The sequence below is a fragment of the Vipera ursinii genome (assembly GCF_947247035.1).
Source record: "Vipera ursinii genome assembly, chromosome: 2".
NCBI lineage: Eukaryota > Metazoa > Chordata > Lepidosauria > Squamata > Viperidae > Vipera > Vipera ursinii.
In genome coordinates, this window is record NC_139513.1 from 135,469,240 (window position 1) to 135,489,282 (window position 20,043).

The window sequence follows — 20,043 nt, forward strand, 5'->3', positions numbered from 1 at the left end:
TGAACTAGGCAGTATAAGACAGAAGAGACACAGGGCATACTTAAAAATACACTGCTCTGAGCAAAATCAATTCCGTTCCGTTGTGTTCCATGAAACGAATCTTGTAGAAATATATTTCTGTAGCAAGCACACCCTTCCCTATAACAGTTTGATCAACATTCTAAAAAAAAAATCCATAACTAGATTTAGTAAAAAGATGGGAAAATTAGCCTTCACAAATTCAAAAGGTGGAGATGTCCTTAAGTCAAGCTTCTCGTGCTGACTACTTGCATCTGTTTATTATCGCCAAGCTCACTTAGAAATAATTCAGAAGAAGTTCTGTGTGGAACCAAATATGTATGGAACATCTGTCTGCTGCTCATTAAAATGAGCCTGAAAAGGTCTGTGTCAGCTGTAACAAATTCACTCCTTAAAGTTAATGCAGCTCTTCAAGCAACACCCTCTTGCTCAAACGTATGCCGATTAGAAGCACTTCTGAACTATTTTGAAGCATACACAGTTTCGGGGTGGGGTATCATCAGTATGCTGATGATACCCAGATTTTTCTTTCCACCCCGAACCAACCCAGTGATGCCCTCGACATGATGTCCCGTTGCCTGGAAGCGGTCCGGTTTGGATGGGGAGAAACAGGCTTCGTCTCAATCCTGCCAAGACTGAGTGGCTGTGCATACCGGCATCTCAGACTAACCAATCTTTTCCATCGTTAACTATGGGGGGTGAGGTGTTACCCCCTGTTGATAGGGCCCGCAACTTGGATGTCCTCCTGGATTCACGGCTCAGTTTGGAAGATCATATAGGAGCCGTGGCCAGGGGGGCTTTTGCCCAGGTTCGCCTGGTGCGCCAATTTACGGCCCTATCTGGACCGAGATGCGCTATGCACAGTCACCCATGCGCTCGTGACCTCCCGGCTAGACTACTGCAATGCTCTCTACATGGGGCTACCCCTGAGGACCACTCGGAGGCTTCAGCTGGTGCAGAATGCAGCCGCGCGAGTTGTGATGGGAGTCTCCCAATACTCCCATGTAACACCTCTTCTCCACGAGCTGCATTGGCTTCCTGTTGCCCTCCGGGTGAGATTCAAGGTGCTGGTGATAACCTATAAAGCCCTAAATGGCATGGGCCCGGATTATCTAAGGGAACACCTGCTGCCAGCGTCAATTTCCCATCGTCCTGTGCGCTCCCACAGGGAGGGCCTCCTCAGGGTACCGCCGGTCAAAGATTGCCAACGGGCGATCCACAGGGGGAGGGCATTCTCTGTGGGCGCGCCTGCCCTATGGAATCAACTGCCAACGGAACTCCGGACTGCCCCCGACCTTCGTTCATTTCGCCGGGACCTAAAAACCTGGCTCTTTGAGCTATCTGGTTTGGACTGAGGGATTTAATGTTTTTAAATTGTGATTTAATTTTTGCGGCTAGACTTAATTTAATTTTATTTTAATTTTATATTGGATTGTTTTTAAATTTTGCCTTGTAAACCGCCCTGAGTCCTTTGCGAATAGGGCGGTATATAAACCGAATGAATGAATGAATGAATGAATGAATGAATGAATGAATGAATGAATAAATAAATAAATAAATAAATAAATAAATAAGGTCCAAGGAGCTTTCTTGGTAGCCGTATGGCAGCTGTTTGCTAATGCTGTCTTCTGGGATTTTATTTTTTTACATCCCAGTCTAGCCTATAGTCTTTGGGAATCTTCCATCCAAGACTAGCCAACCCCAATGGCAAGCTTTGTTCCTAGACAAGGTTGGGTCAGGTGCTTCCACAGGTTAGGAGGTTTCCTAATCAACATGGCTAAACATGAGGTTTTAACAAAATGCCATCCAAAAACGAGCCCAGTCATTGTAGGGTTAGAGATTTGTGGTGCAAAAAAACTTAAGGACCACTACAGAGAACTATATCTCTTTGCTCTCAAATTTTCCCAATTTACTCAGGTCAGTTCTGGTAAATCCTGGTAATCCTAGAATAGCCTAGAATAGGGGTATAACATTTGTTTTTGCTTAGAGTCTCCAAGAGACCTTACATGAGAGTTTAATCTCATCTTTGATATATTTAGTTTATTAGTGATTCCCTTGATGCATTCTCAGGATAACTAATGCTATTTTCTGTCCTCGTAGATGTTTCCTCTTCTGGACATGATCTGTCATGTTAGTTCTGAACAATAGTGGCTTAAAGCATATTATGGTTGACATAATTACAAAGTATATTATTGTGAGAATCATCAAGGCTTTCATTATTGAAAACAGGGGGCTGTATGTGTTTTAAAATATTCTTCGATGGGAAGGGGGGGCGGGAAGAAACAAGTAGATATAAAGTGCCAGTGGATGAAAAATATCAGAAAAAGTTGATTCCGTTCATTAAAAATAGCCATTATCTCTCTACGGAAAGAGGGAACTGTACTATCAACAGGTATTTTCCCATTCCTCTTGCAAACAGGTAAATCCTCAGTGTATGTGGTCCTGTTCTCTGAAGTACAGCTTCTCCTGAGCAAATGCAGAATGGTAGAAAAGCAGATTCATGTGCAGGAGCTGTAACTAAGACAGCTATATCCATGCTTGCGTTATGCAAAAAACAGAAATTCTACTGCATTCATTTTCTCATGCCTAGTGAACATAGTTGCAGTTTGAATGGATAATGTTGCGTGGACCAGATGGCCACCTATGTAGAACCAACCTTCTTTAAAAACCAACTATAAAATTGATGCGTGGCCCTGGATTTTCAGTTGTGGCCTCATTGCTTTCTTTCATCTCAGCTAGAACACGAATTGTGTCTGTTTTCGGTAAAAGTGGATCTACAGTAGTTATCATCATGTACATTATAGTGGATTATACTAAGGCTTTTAAATTGGGTATGCTCTTGATGAATATCTGGTATGCTGGTGAAGATGGCTGCTGCAAAACTTTTGACCAGAGCTAGCTGTCAGGGTTCCGATAGATGAGATCAAACAAATCAGAACGCCGAGGCTAGAGGTTTCCTCAAAGAACATGTTTATTGGCTACATAGTATCAGCACAGGTCAAAAGTGAAACCAAGTCTGAAATTCCCTTCAAAGAGAAACACTATTACAATGTTAAACTTCCCACCCCGTTGCTATGCAATCACCTACGTTTCCCAATAAAATAGTTTGGCGGGTTTTCTAACTAAATGCTCATGCCCCCCCCCACCTAACTGACAGAAATGACCTTGGTTCCCATGGGACAGTGAAATGTTTAGACTAGCAGAAATCCTCCACACCCACTCCCAATCCTGTGGCAACCTAGAACAAGCAAGATGGCTGCAGCCAGGTTCATTGTAGAGTTGACACTAGTTATCAAAAACACTGACTCTTGTAAATCTGCCCTCTGAAGAATATTTCTCTTGTGGATCCACAAGATCTATTTTATTCCTGTTCAGGGTGTCTGTATAAAGCTGGTGGGCAAGCATGTGTACAAATATGGAACTGAATAATAAGTGAAGTAGTTATTTTTGAAGGTTGTTTAAACTAGGCTATTAGTTGACAACACAAAAGCTAATAAAAATAAGAGACATCAAACACATATTGAACAGGTTATCCCAGACCTAGTACTTCAAATGCACATTGAAGGCTGCCTTAATCTTAAAAGTTGTTCTCCTGAACCATCACTAAAATCAGTTGAGATGGTCTGTTTCAGAACATCTTCTACGTACATCCCGTACCTAATTTCAAATATATCAGGAAGGTTTACAGAGAAAAACTGGTCTGAAATATCATGTCATGAGATCAGATACAGTTAATAGCCTATGCATTCAGCAAAATTATCTACTGCTTGTACCTAAAAGTGGTTGATAGCAAAGTCCTCTGTTTTCTGTTAAACAACAAAAATTGAAGTTAGTATTAAAAGTAAGTCTGATGCATAATTTAATTCTAGTTGGAAACTATTCTGGAACTACAATTTTATATGTGGAATTTGCCATATTTAAAATTTGGGTTTAGAATCATATTCTAACTCAATGTATAATTTATATTATTGATGAATGATTTATTACTATAGTTTTCTTTCAATGGTTTGAACAATGTGAGCTAAACATTTTTTAGCTTAAAGGCTAATGGCTACTTGATATAAAATATAAAAGTTTCTAATGATTATTAAAATATATTAGCTCAATAATACTTAACTCTTGCTGTTTATCTACCCTTAATGGGTAGATAATATTTTTCAATCTGTAGCTCATTTTCTTATTTGTACTACCTATTTCTTGTTTTCAAAAGACTTTTGAAAAGAAAATACTTTTTCAAAATATAGACAGGTAATCCTTGACTTATGATCACAATTGGGATCAGAACTTTTGTTACTAAACAAGGCGGTTGTTAAATCAGTCATGCCTGATGTTATAACCTTTTTGCCAGAAGTGAATTACTGGGGTCATTAAATGAATCACATAGATGTTAGGCAAATCCAGCTCCCTTCATTGACTTGGCTTATTGGAAGTCGGCTGGGAAACTCACAAATCGAAATGTTGCAACCATCATAAATACATGCTGGTTGCCAAGCACACAAATTCTGATCGGGTAACATGGGGATGCTGCGACAGTCATAAGCGTGAAGACTGCTCATAAGTCCTTTGTTCAGCACTGTTATAACTTTGAATGGTTGTTAAACAACCATGGGGTGGGGTGGGGGGAGAAAGAAGTATCTTTGGAAAAATAAGATTGAAAATGTCCTGAAATCCTACAAACATATGAACTCCCTTATTCTGAGTCAGACTCTCAATCTATCTAGATCCAATTAATAACATGTTATTCTTTCCCTAGTCTTACAACCCAAAGCTATTAACTGAAAATACAAGAATTATTCAAATTATGTCTGCCTTTGCCCAGCAACTTTTTCTAACTCTTATTTGGTTTTGATCCTTTGCTGTTTGATGTATTTGATCTTCCTATCATTTTGAAGAAGTGGGATGTTGAACCATACTGTCAATTTAGATGTTTCAACTTCATAGTGAGGGAGACTGATCTGTTATCTTTCGTATTTATATTAACCATTACTCAAGGACGCTTGGAAGTTAGAATATATCATATGCACGATAAGTAGCTTTCAATCACCATGAATCATTGTTATGGTAATGAAAGAATTTAATCAACTACTTTAGAACTCTAATTTGACAATTTCAGTTGAACTATAAACCTGTATTGTAAAAACTGTAACTTCAAAACGGGTGTTTATTTTAACAGTCTGATTACGCTTACTAATTACATTATTGATGGCTTCTTGCATTTAAATTGGTGCATAAACTAATTGGAGAGAAAATTGATAAATTGTCTTGGAATGTCAAAACTTCATGGCAAAATGTCTGCAGTTTTTATTATAATCTGGCTGGGTTCAAAATCACAGTGTTTCAGAACTTTCACACTTGAAGTGTGAAATATTTCTGAAATATTGTCTCTATGAAATAAGAGTTTTTATCTAAAATGTAAAGATTTGTGGTATGAAATCTATAGATTTCCAAACTAAGTCGGAAATATGTCTATTACTTTTTTAAAGAGTTGGGAGAAAACGGAGACATATATACGAGGAGAGACCACATAGCTTCTCTGTTTCTCCCTTCCACCCTCAGGAAATCATGTGGCCTGATGGGGGATGGGTTGGGTTTTTATTGTCATTTTTAATATATGTATTTACTGTTTTTAGTTGGGCATATGTTTAATTTTCTTTTTAACTTTTGTATTTTTGTATTTTTTTATATATCTGCCCTGTTCACCGCCCTGAGTCCTTCGGGAGAAGGGCGGTATATAAATAAAATAAATAAATAAATAAATAAATTTTCTTGCTGTCCTGAAGAGTAAGGCTTACTCATTTCCTGCTCTTGTATTAAGAAAAAAAAACCCTCAGTTACTCTATTTCTTTTCTTAGAAATAGCATAAAAATAAACTGGTTTTATGCTGCAATGGGTCAGTTAAAATGCTAAAACATCGGCATTTTAATGATTTATGTACATATTCTTTACTGCCAGAAATAATGAAAGTAATAAGAGCAATACCACCACCCAGAAATCTGCAAATATAGGAAAAAATTCTTTTTATTCCTTGCTTTGCTTTAATTACAAAAAAAAATAAGAAGAAAGAAAACATAAAAACGGAGTGTAAAAAGAAAACACACAGAGAGATACCTATATATTATAAGTTACATGTAGAAAATCTTTCATGAAAATTTAAAACACATTGTTTAACTCCTGACTACACAAAATAATATTGATCAATCTTTCCACTATATCAGGAATCTTCAAACCTGGCCCTTTTATGACTTGTGGACTTCAACTCAATTGAAATCCACAAGTCATAAAAGGGCCATGTTTGAAGATCCCTGCACTACAACTCAAACAGAAAGCAAATTATCTCTTAATCCAGGATCTTGAAATCTAAGGTAACACTTTCTTCTATCCTTGAAGAGTAATATTTTTTGCTGTTCCTCACCACCACCCCCTTGATTGATCCATAATACTACATCAAACGTTTTGGATATATAATTCAAAAGTATATTTATGAATGCTATATTAACAAGCTTATGAATATTTAAGCAAAGCAGTGCAATGGTGGGAGAATCTCATATGAATACGTGGCCCCTCACCAATTTTATACTTCCAGCACAGTGAAGTTGATAGCAAATCTTTTTAAAAACTGTCAGGGAATTGCACAGCAGGTGTCCAAATGAAGTCAGAGACATTGCCACGAACTTGTAGTTTTATATAAATAGTTAACCATTTATATTTACAGCAAACAAGATAGTCAGGAATACACTAACATGATGAGGTAAATCACAGAGCACACAGAAGAAAAAGACAAGAAAAAAGGGAACTCTCCCTTTACGCCCACAGCAACCAATCATGATGTAGATTGCCTCATGCAGGAATCAGCTCTCTCCGACCAGTCAACTACAACTGTGTGTTCTAGCCCATTATACTGTTCCAGCTACTAAATTTAAATATCCTAACAAAAGCATTATCTAGGGTGTCTAGTGAATGTTGAATTAGATTTTTCATGAAATAATAAGAAACATATTTTATACTGTTTTTTTGTTTGTTTTTTTAATCCCATTTATATTCCGCCCTTCTCCGAAGACTCAGGGCAGCTTACAATCTAAGCACAAATCAATGTGCTTAGCAATAGCCTTCATTCTATGTATATGCCTGCTTATTAGGGCTTTTGCCTCACCCCCAAGCGGCATTATTACAAAGTCAGCTTATTGCCCCCAACAATCTGGGTCCTCATGTTTAAAACTCCTAGCCCTTGATTTGGATTTCTAGGGAAGAAATGACAAAACTGAAGATGGATCCACTTAAAGTTTAGCCACTGACTGCAGTAGAATCAAGAGCTAGTGAATGAACCGGCTCTTTGTAATTCCTCTCTGGACAAGAAGAAGACTGAGATAGCCCACAAATTTTCCATGAATTTGCTCCTCAGGAGGAACTGCAAGGCAGCAATCTCTGGTGGGTTTAGAGATCTGGGAGACGAGGGCTGCCTTTTCACTCAAACCATGGTTACACCCTTCAAAAGGACACTGGATATGCATATTTCCCTTTATAATCAGTAAAATTGCTTGTTAACTACTTTTCAGCTATTAGGAACTTTGAATTGACAAGTTTTATAGCACTGGGTGAGTTTCCTTCAATCCTTAGGAAAAGAAGTTTAAAATGCAAGCAAAAGGGAGATTACAACTTGGATTTTGGAAAGTTACAATTGGACTAAGGGTCCATAGGGATTTGAAATAAGATTTTGAAATTAATTATAACAATCCATCCCAGGGGGAAAAATGTTTTTGTTTTGAATTCTTTAAAAAACATGTTAGGATGTTAGGATTTTAATGATTGGACACAAGAGGGAACCAGAAGGAGCTAAAGATAATTAAAGGAGAAGAATACTTAAATTTGACTTACTAATACAAAATGGAGCAAAATATCTTAACATTTTGGATGTATTAAAAGATATTTTTGAACAATGAACCCAGAAATTAATTTTAAGAGTGTTTGCACTAACATAGATCATTATGTTAAACAAGATAGACTGACAGATGTTATGAAATAGGAACAAGTTTCACTGAACAAGACTCAGACTGATCTGAACATGGATTTAAAAATGACCTGCTACAAGAATGACATGGAAGAAGATGCTACACTGGATATTCAAATTATTAAGTTGATGTCTTACTAATTAAAAGAAATATACGACTAACAAACCAAAAGTAACCTGGATAACTTTCATATAATGGATTTACAAAAGAAAGTTATTAAAATTTTGTAAGAAAGGACAAGGACAAAATGAAAAGAAATCAAATTCTAGGACATTATTTGAAGTGATGAAAAATAAAGATTATTCAAAGTAACATGAATGAATATAAAGTTGGTTTAATTTATCAAGGTTAAAATAGATATGTTATCTCTGGTAACCTTTAATGGGCTTTTGCTGGTCAAGACTGAACAGGGAGACTTTAAGGATTTGTTTATAGCTAAGAGATGGGGTATGGGAAGAAGACATTATTTGTTGAACTTTAAGAGTTTTTAAAGAGCTATCACTAGTCCCTGATAGTAAAATAGATAATACAGTTGAAGGAAATAATTAGTATATTAATATTCCATGTGTTACCTGGAGATGGGCAGTTATATAAATATGACAAATAAATACATAAATTTTTATTCCTCCTATTATTTGATAGACTCAAAATAATTTCCAGTGGTTCAGAATTAATGCTTCTAAAGAGCAGAATAGTTCAGCTGTTCTGTAAACATCCCATCAGATATTACTACACAAAGCAGGTTCCTCAAATGAAAGAGTTGAGAAATGTTATCTGTCTTCATTTTCAATATTTATATTTCAGAATATTGTAATCTCATTATCATTTCAATTGCGGTTGGTATGGAAAATTTACAATTATAGAATCACCACTGATTGATAAAAAATGTCATGTGTTTTCTGTTTAGTGTCTTTATCTTAGCTCGCGCAAATTATACCATGTTCATGCTGTTGCTTCTTATTGCCATGGCAACATTAATCAATCATCACCCTAAAAATAGCCCTAATTCTTTTTTCTCTTCTTTTTTAATAGAAGGCATCTGTAGTGAATTTAAAACATGACTATCACTATGTGTTTTCCATGGCTGTTTTCTTCCTCTGTCTAGTCACAAAGTTGTCTTAGCAATTAATTAAGTTAGAGTTTAATCTGCTCCTACTCTACTGTGGCATGCTGAAAGCTAATTTCTATTGGTTGTATATTAAAATATGTGAAGATAAACAGTTCTGGGCACATAATAGGTGGGAAACAAGCATAGCCCTTTGTAATCATGGGCATAGGGTCAGCATGCATTTCCCCAGTGCTATTAGAAATCTGAGAGAGACCTGAAATTTTGAGAACTTCTCTGCAATGTCTGTGGCAAGGGTCCCTAACCCCCGGTCTGTGGACCAATGCCGGTTGATGGCATGCCAGAAATCAGGGCGCACAAACAAGGATGCAAATCACAGTCACAGGATGCAAGCAGCATGCAAAACCACGCCCCCTCCAGTCCGCAGAAAAAGCTTTCCACAGAACTGGTCCCTGGTGCCCAAAAGGTTGGGGGCCACTGGTCTATGGAGATTCTCTTGTCATCCAGGTCATGGTTGTCCTAAAATTGCTTTTTAAAAGGCAACTGGGCTTTCTTTTTTTCCTTGAAAACATTTTGCTTCTCATTAGATCTGAAGAAGTTTCTTAGATGAAAAGTGAAAAGTTTTCAAGGGGAAAAAAAGAATCCAGCTGCCTTTTGAAAAGCACTTTTGGGATAACGTGTCTGCAATTTTATGCAGACATACACATTTTTTTAATAAATATCATTTTCCCCAAAGGCAAAATGGAGTCAAATGGATATTTTTTTTTATTGTGGTAACTCAATAACAAGGACAACTCTCTGTATTGGCATTTGTTCTTGGAAAAATGATACCAAGCTATGATTTAGTTTTAGGTTTAGATTCCATCAAGGAAATACAGAGTTTTCAAACTAGGAGAAGAAAGAGTTGCTTTCTTTTTCACAGTGGCGAAACCACACATTTTGGACCTCACACATTCAGACAGATTGGAAAGACAATCAAGATTATTTATTTATTTATTTATTTTATTACATTTATATACTGCCCTTTCCCGAAGGACTCAGGGCGGTTTACAGGGTAATTAAAAACCAAAAATACAAAAGTTAAGAAGCAAGTTTAAAAAAGATTAAATTTATCCCTGTATAATAAAACCCCAATTAAAATAAATTAATCCTCAGCCTGGGCCAGAGAGCTCGAAGAGCCAGGTCTTCAGGCCCCGGCGGAATGAACGGAGGTCGGGGGCAGTCCTCAGCTCCACTGGCAGCTGGTTCCAAAGGGCAGGTGCCCCCACTGAGAAGGCCCTATCCCTGGGTGTTACCCGCCGGCAATCTCTTACCGGTGGCACCCTGAGAAGACCCTTCCTGTGGGAGCGCACTGGACGAAGGGAACTTGATGCCGGCAGCAGGTGTTCCCTCAGATATCCCGGACCCAAGCCATTTAGGGCTTTATAGGTCATCACCAGCACCTTGAATTTCACCTGGAGGGCAACCGTAAGCCAATGCAGCTCGCGGAGTAGAGGTGTTACATGGGAGTATCGGGAGACCCCCATCACAACTCGCGCGGCTGCATTCTGCACCAGTTGAAACCTCCGAGTGGTCCTCAAGGGCAGCCCCATGTAGAGAGCGTTGCAGTAGTCCAAACGGGAGGTCACGAGCGCATGAGTGACTGTGCGTAGGGCATCTCGGTCCAGATAGGGTCGCAACTGACGCACCAGGCGAACCTGGGCAAAAGCCCAGAGGGATTTAAACTGAGTACTAAGAGGGGATGTGTTTAGTTTAAAATAGGTAGAGTATGATACCAGTTTTCAAATATGCTGAAAAATTTCTACACAATTGCATGTGGAACAAATTGATTTTTTGGCAGAAAATCCAAATAGAGGAACCTCAGTAATGTTGGCTTAGGAGAAATTGATAGCATTTAATAGTTTTTTTTCTCAAGCTTCTCAAAAATTTGACAAACCGGATCCTGAGAATGAGATTTTCTCTCTTGCCTGCTTCAGTTTGTGACAGAATGTCTCTTACAAATATTATTTTGATTCATTATCATTTATCTGTAGAGCAGCACCTGGCCACTTCTAGAAATGTTAAATAGGAAATTGGAGAATATGCTGTGTGTATTCATTTATATGCCATGTGTGCTAACAAAAATCCTAGTTTAGTACTTGAGAACTCTATGCCCCAAGGAAGTGAAACAAGAAGGAATCAAATGTTTTAAATTTCAATATGTTTGCAACATTAACTTTTTGCATTTGTATCTGATTTTATTTCTTGTATGAATTAATATGTTGTCACTAAAGTACCATTCTGTATGTTGCAGTCATTTACTATCTTTGCTAAATACAATGGATCCATAGGATGAATCACAAAATACTTGCATTATTATCTAGATTTACCGTAGTTAGTTACTGTTAAATGTTGATAGTAAGTGTACATATGATGTCATTGGTTATAGTTTAAGGTGTAGCAAAAATCTAAAAATAGCAAGAAATAGCCTTTCCTCTTATTAAATCAGTTGATGCTAAAATTTCAAATATTTCCAAATATGCACTTAGTCCTAAAATATCAAGATATGCATTTGATCGATCAACCAACCAACCAGTCAACACTCCACTTTAATTTCTGTATGTTTCCATTTTCAAAGGAGAAACCTCTAGTTTGGACTACTGCAATACGCTCTACATGGGGCTGCCCTTAAAAGAGCATTTGGAAGCTTCAAATGGTACAGAATGTGGCTGCATAGGTAGTAAATTGTGTCAGATATGTGATACATAAAGGTAAAGGTTCCCCTGCACATGCGTGCTAGTCGTTTCCAACTCTAGGGGCCGGTGCTCATCTCTGTTTCAAAGCCGAAGAGCCAGCGCTTGTCCGAGGACGTCTCCGTGGTCATGTGGCTGGCATGACTAGACGCCAAAGGCGCACGGAACGCTGTTACCTTCCCACCGTAGTGGTCCCTATTTTTCTACTTGCATTTTTACGTGCTTTCGAAGTGCTAGGTTGGCAGAAGCTGGGACAAGTAACGCGCTCACTCTGCTACGCGGCACTCGGGATTCGACCCGCCAAAGTGCCGACCATTTGATTGACAAGCTCTGCGTCCTAACCCACTGAGCCACCATGTCCCTTATGTGATACATATAACAACACTTTTTGCTTGAGCTGTTTTGATTACCGGTGTGTTTCCAAGTGCAATTGCAGTTTCTAGTTTTCTTCTTTAAAGCCCTGTATGGTTTGGGACCAGTTTACTAAAGGATTGTCTTTTCCTAACAGTTTCTACCCAACCAATTTGGTCTGGCAAGCAGGCACAAAACAAGAGACAGGCCTTCTCTACTGTAGCCTCTGCCCTTTAAAACATCCTTTCTTCAGAGATTTAAGTTGATGCAATTCTGTTGTTCTTATGTAAGGCCTTAAAAACATGGCTATGTACCCAGGACTGGGCCCCGAAATGTGTTAAGGGCCCTGTTTCTTGGGTATACTGACAATTATTATGATTATTTTCTCAGTTGCTGTACATATTTATTTTTATACTATTTTTAACTCTGCTGATTGTTTTAGAATTGTTCACCGCCCAGAGTCACTGGATTGAAATGGGAAGCTTGAGAAAATAATGATTTTTTTTTCTCCTAACCATAACGAACCCAGTATATAGGACAGTTACTTTAACATTTTTAGAATTCTGGAAATTCTTTTTCCATAAATTAAAGAAAAAGGCTATAGGAAGACACCCTAAAGACATAGGCCATAGGAAGAATCCAGAGTCTGCTACTGTGAGAGGGATCTCGGAGTCCTAGAAGACAATCACTTCAATATGAGTCAGCAGCGTGTTGCAGCTGCCAAAAAAGCCAACACAGTGCTAGGCTGCATTAACAGAAGGATAGAATCAAGATCGCGTGAAGTACTAATACCACTTTACAATGCCTTGGTAGCCACACCTGGAATACTGCAACCAGTTTTGGTCACCATGATGTAAAAAAGATGTTGAGACTCTAGAAAGGATACATAGAAGGGCAACAAAGATGATTGGGGGACTGGAGGCTAAAACATATAGGGAACGGTTGCTGGAATTGGGTATGTGTAGTTTAACGAAGAGAAGGGTGAGGGGTGACATGATAGCAGTGTTCCAATATCTCAGGGGCTGCCACATAGAAGAGGGAGTCAAGCTATTTTCCAAAGCACCTGAAAGCAGGACAAGAAGCAACGGATGAAAACTAATCAAGGAGAGAAGCAACCTAGAACTAAGGAGAAACTTCCTGACAGTTAGAACAAATAACCAGTGGAACAACCTGCCTCCAGAAGTGGTGAATGCTCCAACACTGGAAGTTTTTAAGAAGAGACTGGACAGCCATTTGTCTGAAATGGTATAGGGTTTCCTGCCTTAGCAGGGGGTTGGACTAGATGACCTCCAAGGTCCCTTCCAACTTCTTCTTCTTCTTCTTCTTCTTCTTCTTCTTCTTCTTCTTCTTCTTCTTCTTCTTCTTCTTCTTCTTCATTATTATTATTAAAGCAGAATGGGATGATCTTCTTTCTCACAGTTCTAGACTAGGATTGGAGGATTTGGGGAGTTGGAGTACGTATTGCAGAAGCATGGGAATTTAAAAATAGAGTAAATTCTAGATTCAAAGTGCAATTACTAAGGTACTTTTAGGATATATTAAGCTGCCAATATGAGCCAGATGGTTAATCACTTTAGTTAGTTTGAAATGAGTAGGAGTGACTCTCCAGAGTATAGCATTACCTACGAACTGCTACTTTATTCTTATTTCTAAAAATGACTCGACCTGGATCCTTTTGGAGAGGATTTTTATGCTGGGCTGGACTCTTTTGTTATTCAGCTAACATTTAGACAAGAATCCAGCATCTACACACTCGGTTCTCTTTGCATTTGGCTAATATACTTTATTCTGTCACTCTTTGGATACTTTGTCATAGCCATGTTAACACACATTCCTCCCTTGCTTAAATTGTCAGAAAAATATACCAGCATAAATTGCTCTGATGATGATAACTTTATGATAACTTTATTGACACTTTGAATGTACACCAATCGGCATACATCAAAATGAAACATACAGCTCTCAAAGGGTCACCACCTCCGATATATACTCCTTGTTCGGGGCCCGCTCAAATTTCACATTGTCCATTTTAGTCTCTAGGGAGTAAACGATGGCAAACAGGAGAGATGGAAATGGGGCTCCATGTCGATTAGCCCTCAAATTCGCTTGTATTCTGACAACCTCGCCTTCTTTCCTTTTTCTAATCCTGACTCTTCCACCCTTTCCTTAAAGAGGCCTTGCTTCTTTTCGCCTCTGGAGCACGCTGCTGCCGCTGCCACCAACTCCTCCAAAAGCCTCTCTCTCTTCCTCTGGGCCTGCCGACAGCCTCATCCAATTCCTTCGCTCCATAAGCTCCAGGTCCTCTCCTCCTCTGCCTCCTCTGGAAACAGCCCTGATTTGCAGTAGAATCCATCACTGGGCCAGCAGTCCGATCTTGCTGCTGGTAGAACAAATTCAAACAGCTCCAACAACTTTTAACGGTCTCACCAACAGTTCCAAAACAACTAGAAACTCTGCCTGGCTGCTGAACTTTATTCTATCTCAGTTACAGGGCTAGTCAGTGGTGCTGAATGTGAGATAGGTCCCTGACTGTCTCTTCTTCCACCAAACCCCACTTGCCAGCAGAAAAAATAACCAACATTCCTTAATGTGTGATGGTGGTGGCAGCATTGGGCAAGTGTAAATAATGCTTGGAATGGTGGGTTCACCTGCTAGTGAGTTGCCTGCATAACAGATCATAACAGGCTTTTTTAAAACATGAGTCCAGTGCTCTTTGGAGGGAGCACTAAATACCTGTCCAAAAACAGTCCAGCTAACATGTCAGAAGGATAAAGGGAGGCTTAAGCAGAGCACCAGGGACACTCCCTCCCATTTCATCCAGCATCTCTCCTCTGCACCATAGCAACCCCAAATGCTTTTGTAAGTGCCCAAGAGATGAAAGAGCTAGTCCCTGGCCTCCAAGAGCAGTCTCTTTCAATGGACAGCTTTGTGTTATTCTGATAAATTGTTCTCTGTCCTGAAGCAGAGACATATATGGGTGGAATACTGCAATTATTTACATTAACAGGAATATGTCCACGCAATTGAATGTACCTACTTATTCTGAGGTTTGCTGCAAGTGGCAGTGTCCCCCCCCCCAGTAAAAAACATTGTCATGTGAAACCCTTTGCCAGCCAAAACAGCAGAACATTTACAGTACCCTCATTGGGGGAGAACAAACAGAACCCAAATCTGTTTCCTGGCATCAGTCACGCTCCTGTGCAGCACAAGACTTGAGCAATCTTTAAACCCTTGTTCAAAAAACACATCTACCACATCTGAAGGGATTTCAAGACCCATGATTATAAAGAGACTTCAGGTGGTCCTCGATTTACAACCACAACTGAGCCCAAAATTTCTGTTGCTAAGCAATGAATTGTTAAATGAATTTTGCCTCATTTTATGACCTTTTTGCCACAGCTGTTAAGCAGATTACTGCAGTTGTGAATCCTATGGTGATTAAGCAATTCTGTCTTCCCCCATCGACTTTGCTTGTCAAAAGCTGGCTGGGAGGGTTACCAATGGTGATCACATGACCCTGGTACAATGCAGCTGTCATAATTACATGCCAGTTGCCAAGTGCCTGAATTTTGATCACATGACATTGGGGATATTTACAGTGGTCATAAGTGTGAAAAATATTCATAAGTCGCTTTTTCAGTGCTGTTGTAACTTTGAATGGTTTATTTATTTATTTTATTGAATTTGTATACCGACCTATTCCCGTAGGACTCAGGGCGGTTTACAGGGCAGTTAAAACCATGAAATACAAAAATTAAAATCAATTAAAACAATTAAATTAAATTCAAGCCCCAAGAGTAAATCTAAAACCCAGTTAAATTAACAACCCCACAGTCTGGACCAAACAGATCAAAGAGCCAAGTTTTCAGGTCCCGGCGAAATGAGCGAAGGTCGGGGGCAGTCCTAAATTCCGTGGGTAGTTGGTTCCATAGGGCAGGCGCACCCACAGAGAACGCCCTTCCCCTGGGAATAACTAAACAAATAGTTGTAAGCCGAGGACAAATTGTGTATAAGATCTGACAAATGCTAAGAAAAGTGCTATTTGGACACATGAATAGATTCCAGTATGGAAGGTGATAACTGGTCATTTCTGCAGCTCAAGCCACCATGGCTGTGGAGTCCAGAGCCCAGTAACTAGAAGAGAGGTCTTTTCCATAGCAGACTAAAGGGGTGCATAGGAGATGTGTGAATTGCAGCCTCAAGCACATTGTCAGTTGTATCCTAGACTGTGGCCGTGACCAGCATTCTGTCTGGTCAAGGAAAGACTCCTTCATCCTCTGTGGATGAAACAATGACAATGTCATGAAGGCATATCATTTAAAGTCCTTTTGTGAGTCTTTTTTATGCAGAGGGACATGAAGATAGTAGATTAGCATCATACAGCAGGGGTGAATACTAAGGCCCCTTTATGACTTATGGACTTCAATTCCCAGAATTTGTCAGCCAGTTGTGCTGGGGAATTCTGAGAACTGAAGTCCACAAATCTTCAAGTTGCCAAGTTTTGAGACCCCTGTCTTACAGGGATGATGATGATAATGATGATGATGATTTCATTCTATTCATTCATTCTATCCCGATTTATTTGTCATAAATCTGGAAGTTGCTACATCAATGAAAAACATCTCCAAGCATACATTAGGAATTCTGTGGCAGGAAAAATAATTTTGATAATTAGGCAATTGAAATATGTGGCAAAAAGATCCAACTTTCTTCAGTTCATATGCCAGTTACATCCACTCTTCTATCTTTCCTATCAAAGTTTATTTTTTCCTAGAAATTGGTTTGCTTTTATTGCTTACCCTTGCAAGTGTAGCATAACTATCTTCAGAGAAAACAAATGCTTCAATTCTGATGGAAGTGTACCTTGCCAGCAAAATTTAGGAAACTATCCATGGGCTGAAAAAATTCATGGAGAATGTTGAGACTGTTGAACTTGTGACGTATTCTTTTTTTCCTGTCCTTATAGAGATTTTGTGCCTATAAATAAATGTCAGGCTAATTCTCCCAAATATGAGGCAGGTAGGAACTATAGCTAGGACACTGTAATGGAGAAAGGACACCATGAAACTGTTAATAGGTATAATTGTTGTATTATGTGTTTTCTTTGCAGTGCTCATTTTTGCCCAAGTTCTCCATTCACATAGAGACCAAATATGAGGACAACAAAGGAAGCAATGATAATGTAAGTATTCTTTCCTTTCAATAATTGAATGTAAAATACATTTAAAGGGTGAGACAGATAACCTGGAGGGAGTCAAGGTGTTAGGCGCAAAAAAACAGGTCCACTTGTGAAGGTTCTAATTATTGGTTTATTGCTAAAGCCTTTGCACAGAAATCTTCTCAGACTAATGGCTTGCGCCTGGACAGAACTAGATAAGGGTCAACTGCCCTCAAGTGAGGTTTGACTTTGTTCTTTTGTGACTGTCTAATGATTCTAAACTGATACCTCATTTAATTCCTTCCCTTGGCTTTGTCAGTTTCTTTCCTACACAAGGGGAGATCTATCAGCATATTTGTTCATGGCAGCACCATGTTAGGATACCACTTATATGTAATTTAAATAATCACTATCCAAGGTTTACCTTTTAAGCTTGAATGCTCCTGTTTTATAGATAGCTAATACTTTTTATGAGGATAACCATTTCTAGTGGCAATTATCTTCAGGTTATTTTAATAGCAAAACTGTATGTGTGAACTGCCAGTATGTTAGTCCAGAAATGTGATATGAGATATGAGGTATGATATGGCATGACATGACATGACATGAGGGTAACTAATATATCCCCCCCATCCTTCGTAAATGTATCATAGGCTATTTTTATAGGTACTAGGCTGGGCTTACTATTGTTTCTATTGAACAATACAGTCCTGTCAGGAATTTTTCTCATATTCCCATTCGTTTCAGATTGAAGGAGAGGAAGAGTGGCCAGATTGTACAAATAATGGGATGCTGACCACCACCATTAATTTAGGAAATCTATTGAAGAAAATTCATCCCTACAGTTGTTTGTAATTAATCCGCAAGTCTCTAAATGGTCAGCTTTTTGAGTTTCCAACAAAGTGTTCAGATCAACAAAGATTTTAATAATTTCAGAGAAAACAGGAGGAGATCAATATATTGTGGCAGCTTTCGTTTACATCCCATTTTGTCAGACAGATTAAAATATCAATTACAAAATCAATTACTGCTAAGCTTGTAAGCCGCCCTGAGTCTTTGGAGAAGGGCGGGATATAAATGGAATAAAAATAAAAATAAATAAAATAAAAATAAAAGAGGAAACAGATACAAAATACCTTGAGTTTAGGGAAAAAAATGAAAAAGAAAAAGGTTCTTTGTTTTTCTTATGAAAAGAGGCCAATACAGTGTTTTAGATGTTTCAGGCTGGCAAATAGGATAATAACAAAAACATTCCACAGGTTTTTCCATGTAGGTTCTAGTAATCTATTCTGAAGTCAGAAGATCAGAGCTAAAAGGACTCAAAACACCATCAACCAAAGGAGGACAGAACGTAGTCAAAACTACCAAGTGGTAGGCAAAGAAGCACATTCCGGGGGTTTCAGGTGCTATAAAAGAACTGATTGTGAGCAAAATTCTTAAGTAGAATTGTAGTTTTTAAGGTGTTTGGACCTCTGCATGGGTGTTTCCTTACAGTTCAGCCAGTTTTCGCAACCAGTTCTTAATTTCCCCCCCCCCCCTCATATTTGAAAGGCACCAATATGGCGTTTGATGGCATGCAAGTAGAATCCTGGTGGGAAGAAATAAAATATACTTAACATTACTTAAATGTTGCACTAAACTGGTGAGGGCTACAGGCTTAAAGTTCTAAGGTATTGTTGGCTAAACAGTCATAATGCCTTGGGCAAACCCAAAGGATCTCCAGGTTTTTTAGAAAGCAAGAGCAGAGTGGTGGCAGAGGTGACAGTTCAGGGCCTGGTGAGAAAGACATTTTTAATTAGCCTGAAATGACCAATTAGCACCCCTCTGATCTTACCCACTGCTGGTAACCTGATTTTCCTTCTGGGATATAAGGGTAAGGCATAACAGATTTCATTCATCTTGAGGCTGCATATAAATGTTTCCCCTTCATGGATTACTGCCTTGTCATGGCGAAGGGGCTTGTGTAATTCAATGAAGCTATGAGCTATGCCGTGCAGGGCCACCCAAGACGGACAGGTCATAGCAGAGAGTTCTTACAAAACGTGATCCACTGGAGAAGAAAATGGCAACCCACTCCAGTATCTTTACAAAATGAAGCAGGGCACAGGCTGATAGAATTTTGTCAAGAGAATATTATGGTCATAGCAAATACTCTTTTCCAACAACCCAAGAGAAGGCTCTACACATGGACATCAACAGACGGTCAACACAGAAATCAGATTGACTGTGCTCTGCAGCCAAAAATGGAGAAGCTCTATACAGTCAGTAAAAACAAGACCAGGAGCTGACTGTGGCCCAGACCATGAGCTTCTCATTGCAAAGTTTAGGCTTAAACTGAAGAAAGTAGAGAAAAGCACTAGGCCACTCAGGTATGAATTAAATCATATCTCTGTTGAATATACAGTAGAGGTGACAAATAGATTTAAGGAATTAGATCTGATAGACAGAGTGCCTGAAGAACTATGGACGGAGGTTCACAACATTGTACAAGAGGTAGCAACTAAAACCATCCCAAAGAAAAAGAAATGCAAGAAAGCAAAATGGCTGTCTGAGGAAGCTTTGCAAACAGCTGAGGAAAGGAGGGAAGTGAAAGACAAGGGAGAAAAAGAAAGATACGCTCAACTGAATGCAGAATTCCAGAGAATAGCTAGAAGAGATAAGAATGCCTTCTTAAATGAACAATGCAAAGAAATAGAAGAAAACAATAGAATT

At 38.9% G+C, this 20,043-nt stretch overlaps 1 protein-coding gene across 2 annotated transcripts in view; it reads left to right on the plus strand.

The window, feature by feature from the left end:
• PITPNC1 (phosphatidylinositol transfer protein cytoplasmic 1) overlaps positions 1-20,043 on the plus strand; it is a 186,977-nt gene that overhangs the window by 121,410 nt on the left and 45,524 nt on the right. For both annotated transcript variants that reach the window (XM_083355468.1, XM_083355469.1), the window contains exon 5: positions 17,284-17,355. In XM_083355468.1, coding sequence (XP_083211594.1) covers positions 17,284-17,355 — 72 coding nt within the window. The remainder of the gene's footprint in view (positions 1-17,283; positions 17,356-20,043) is intronic.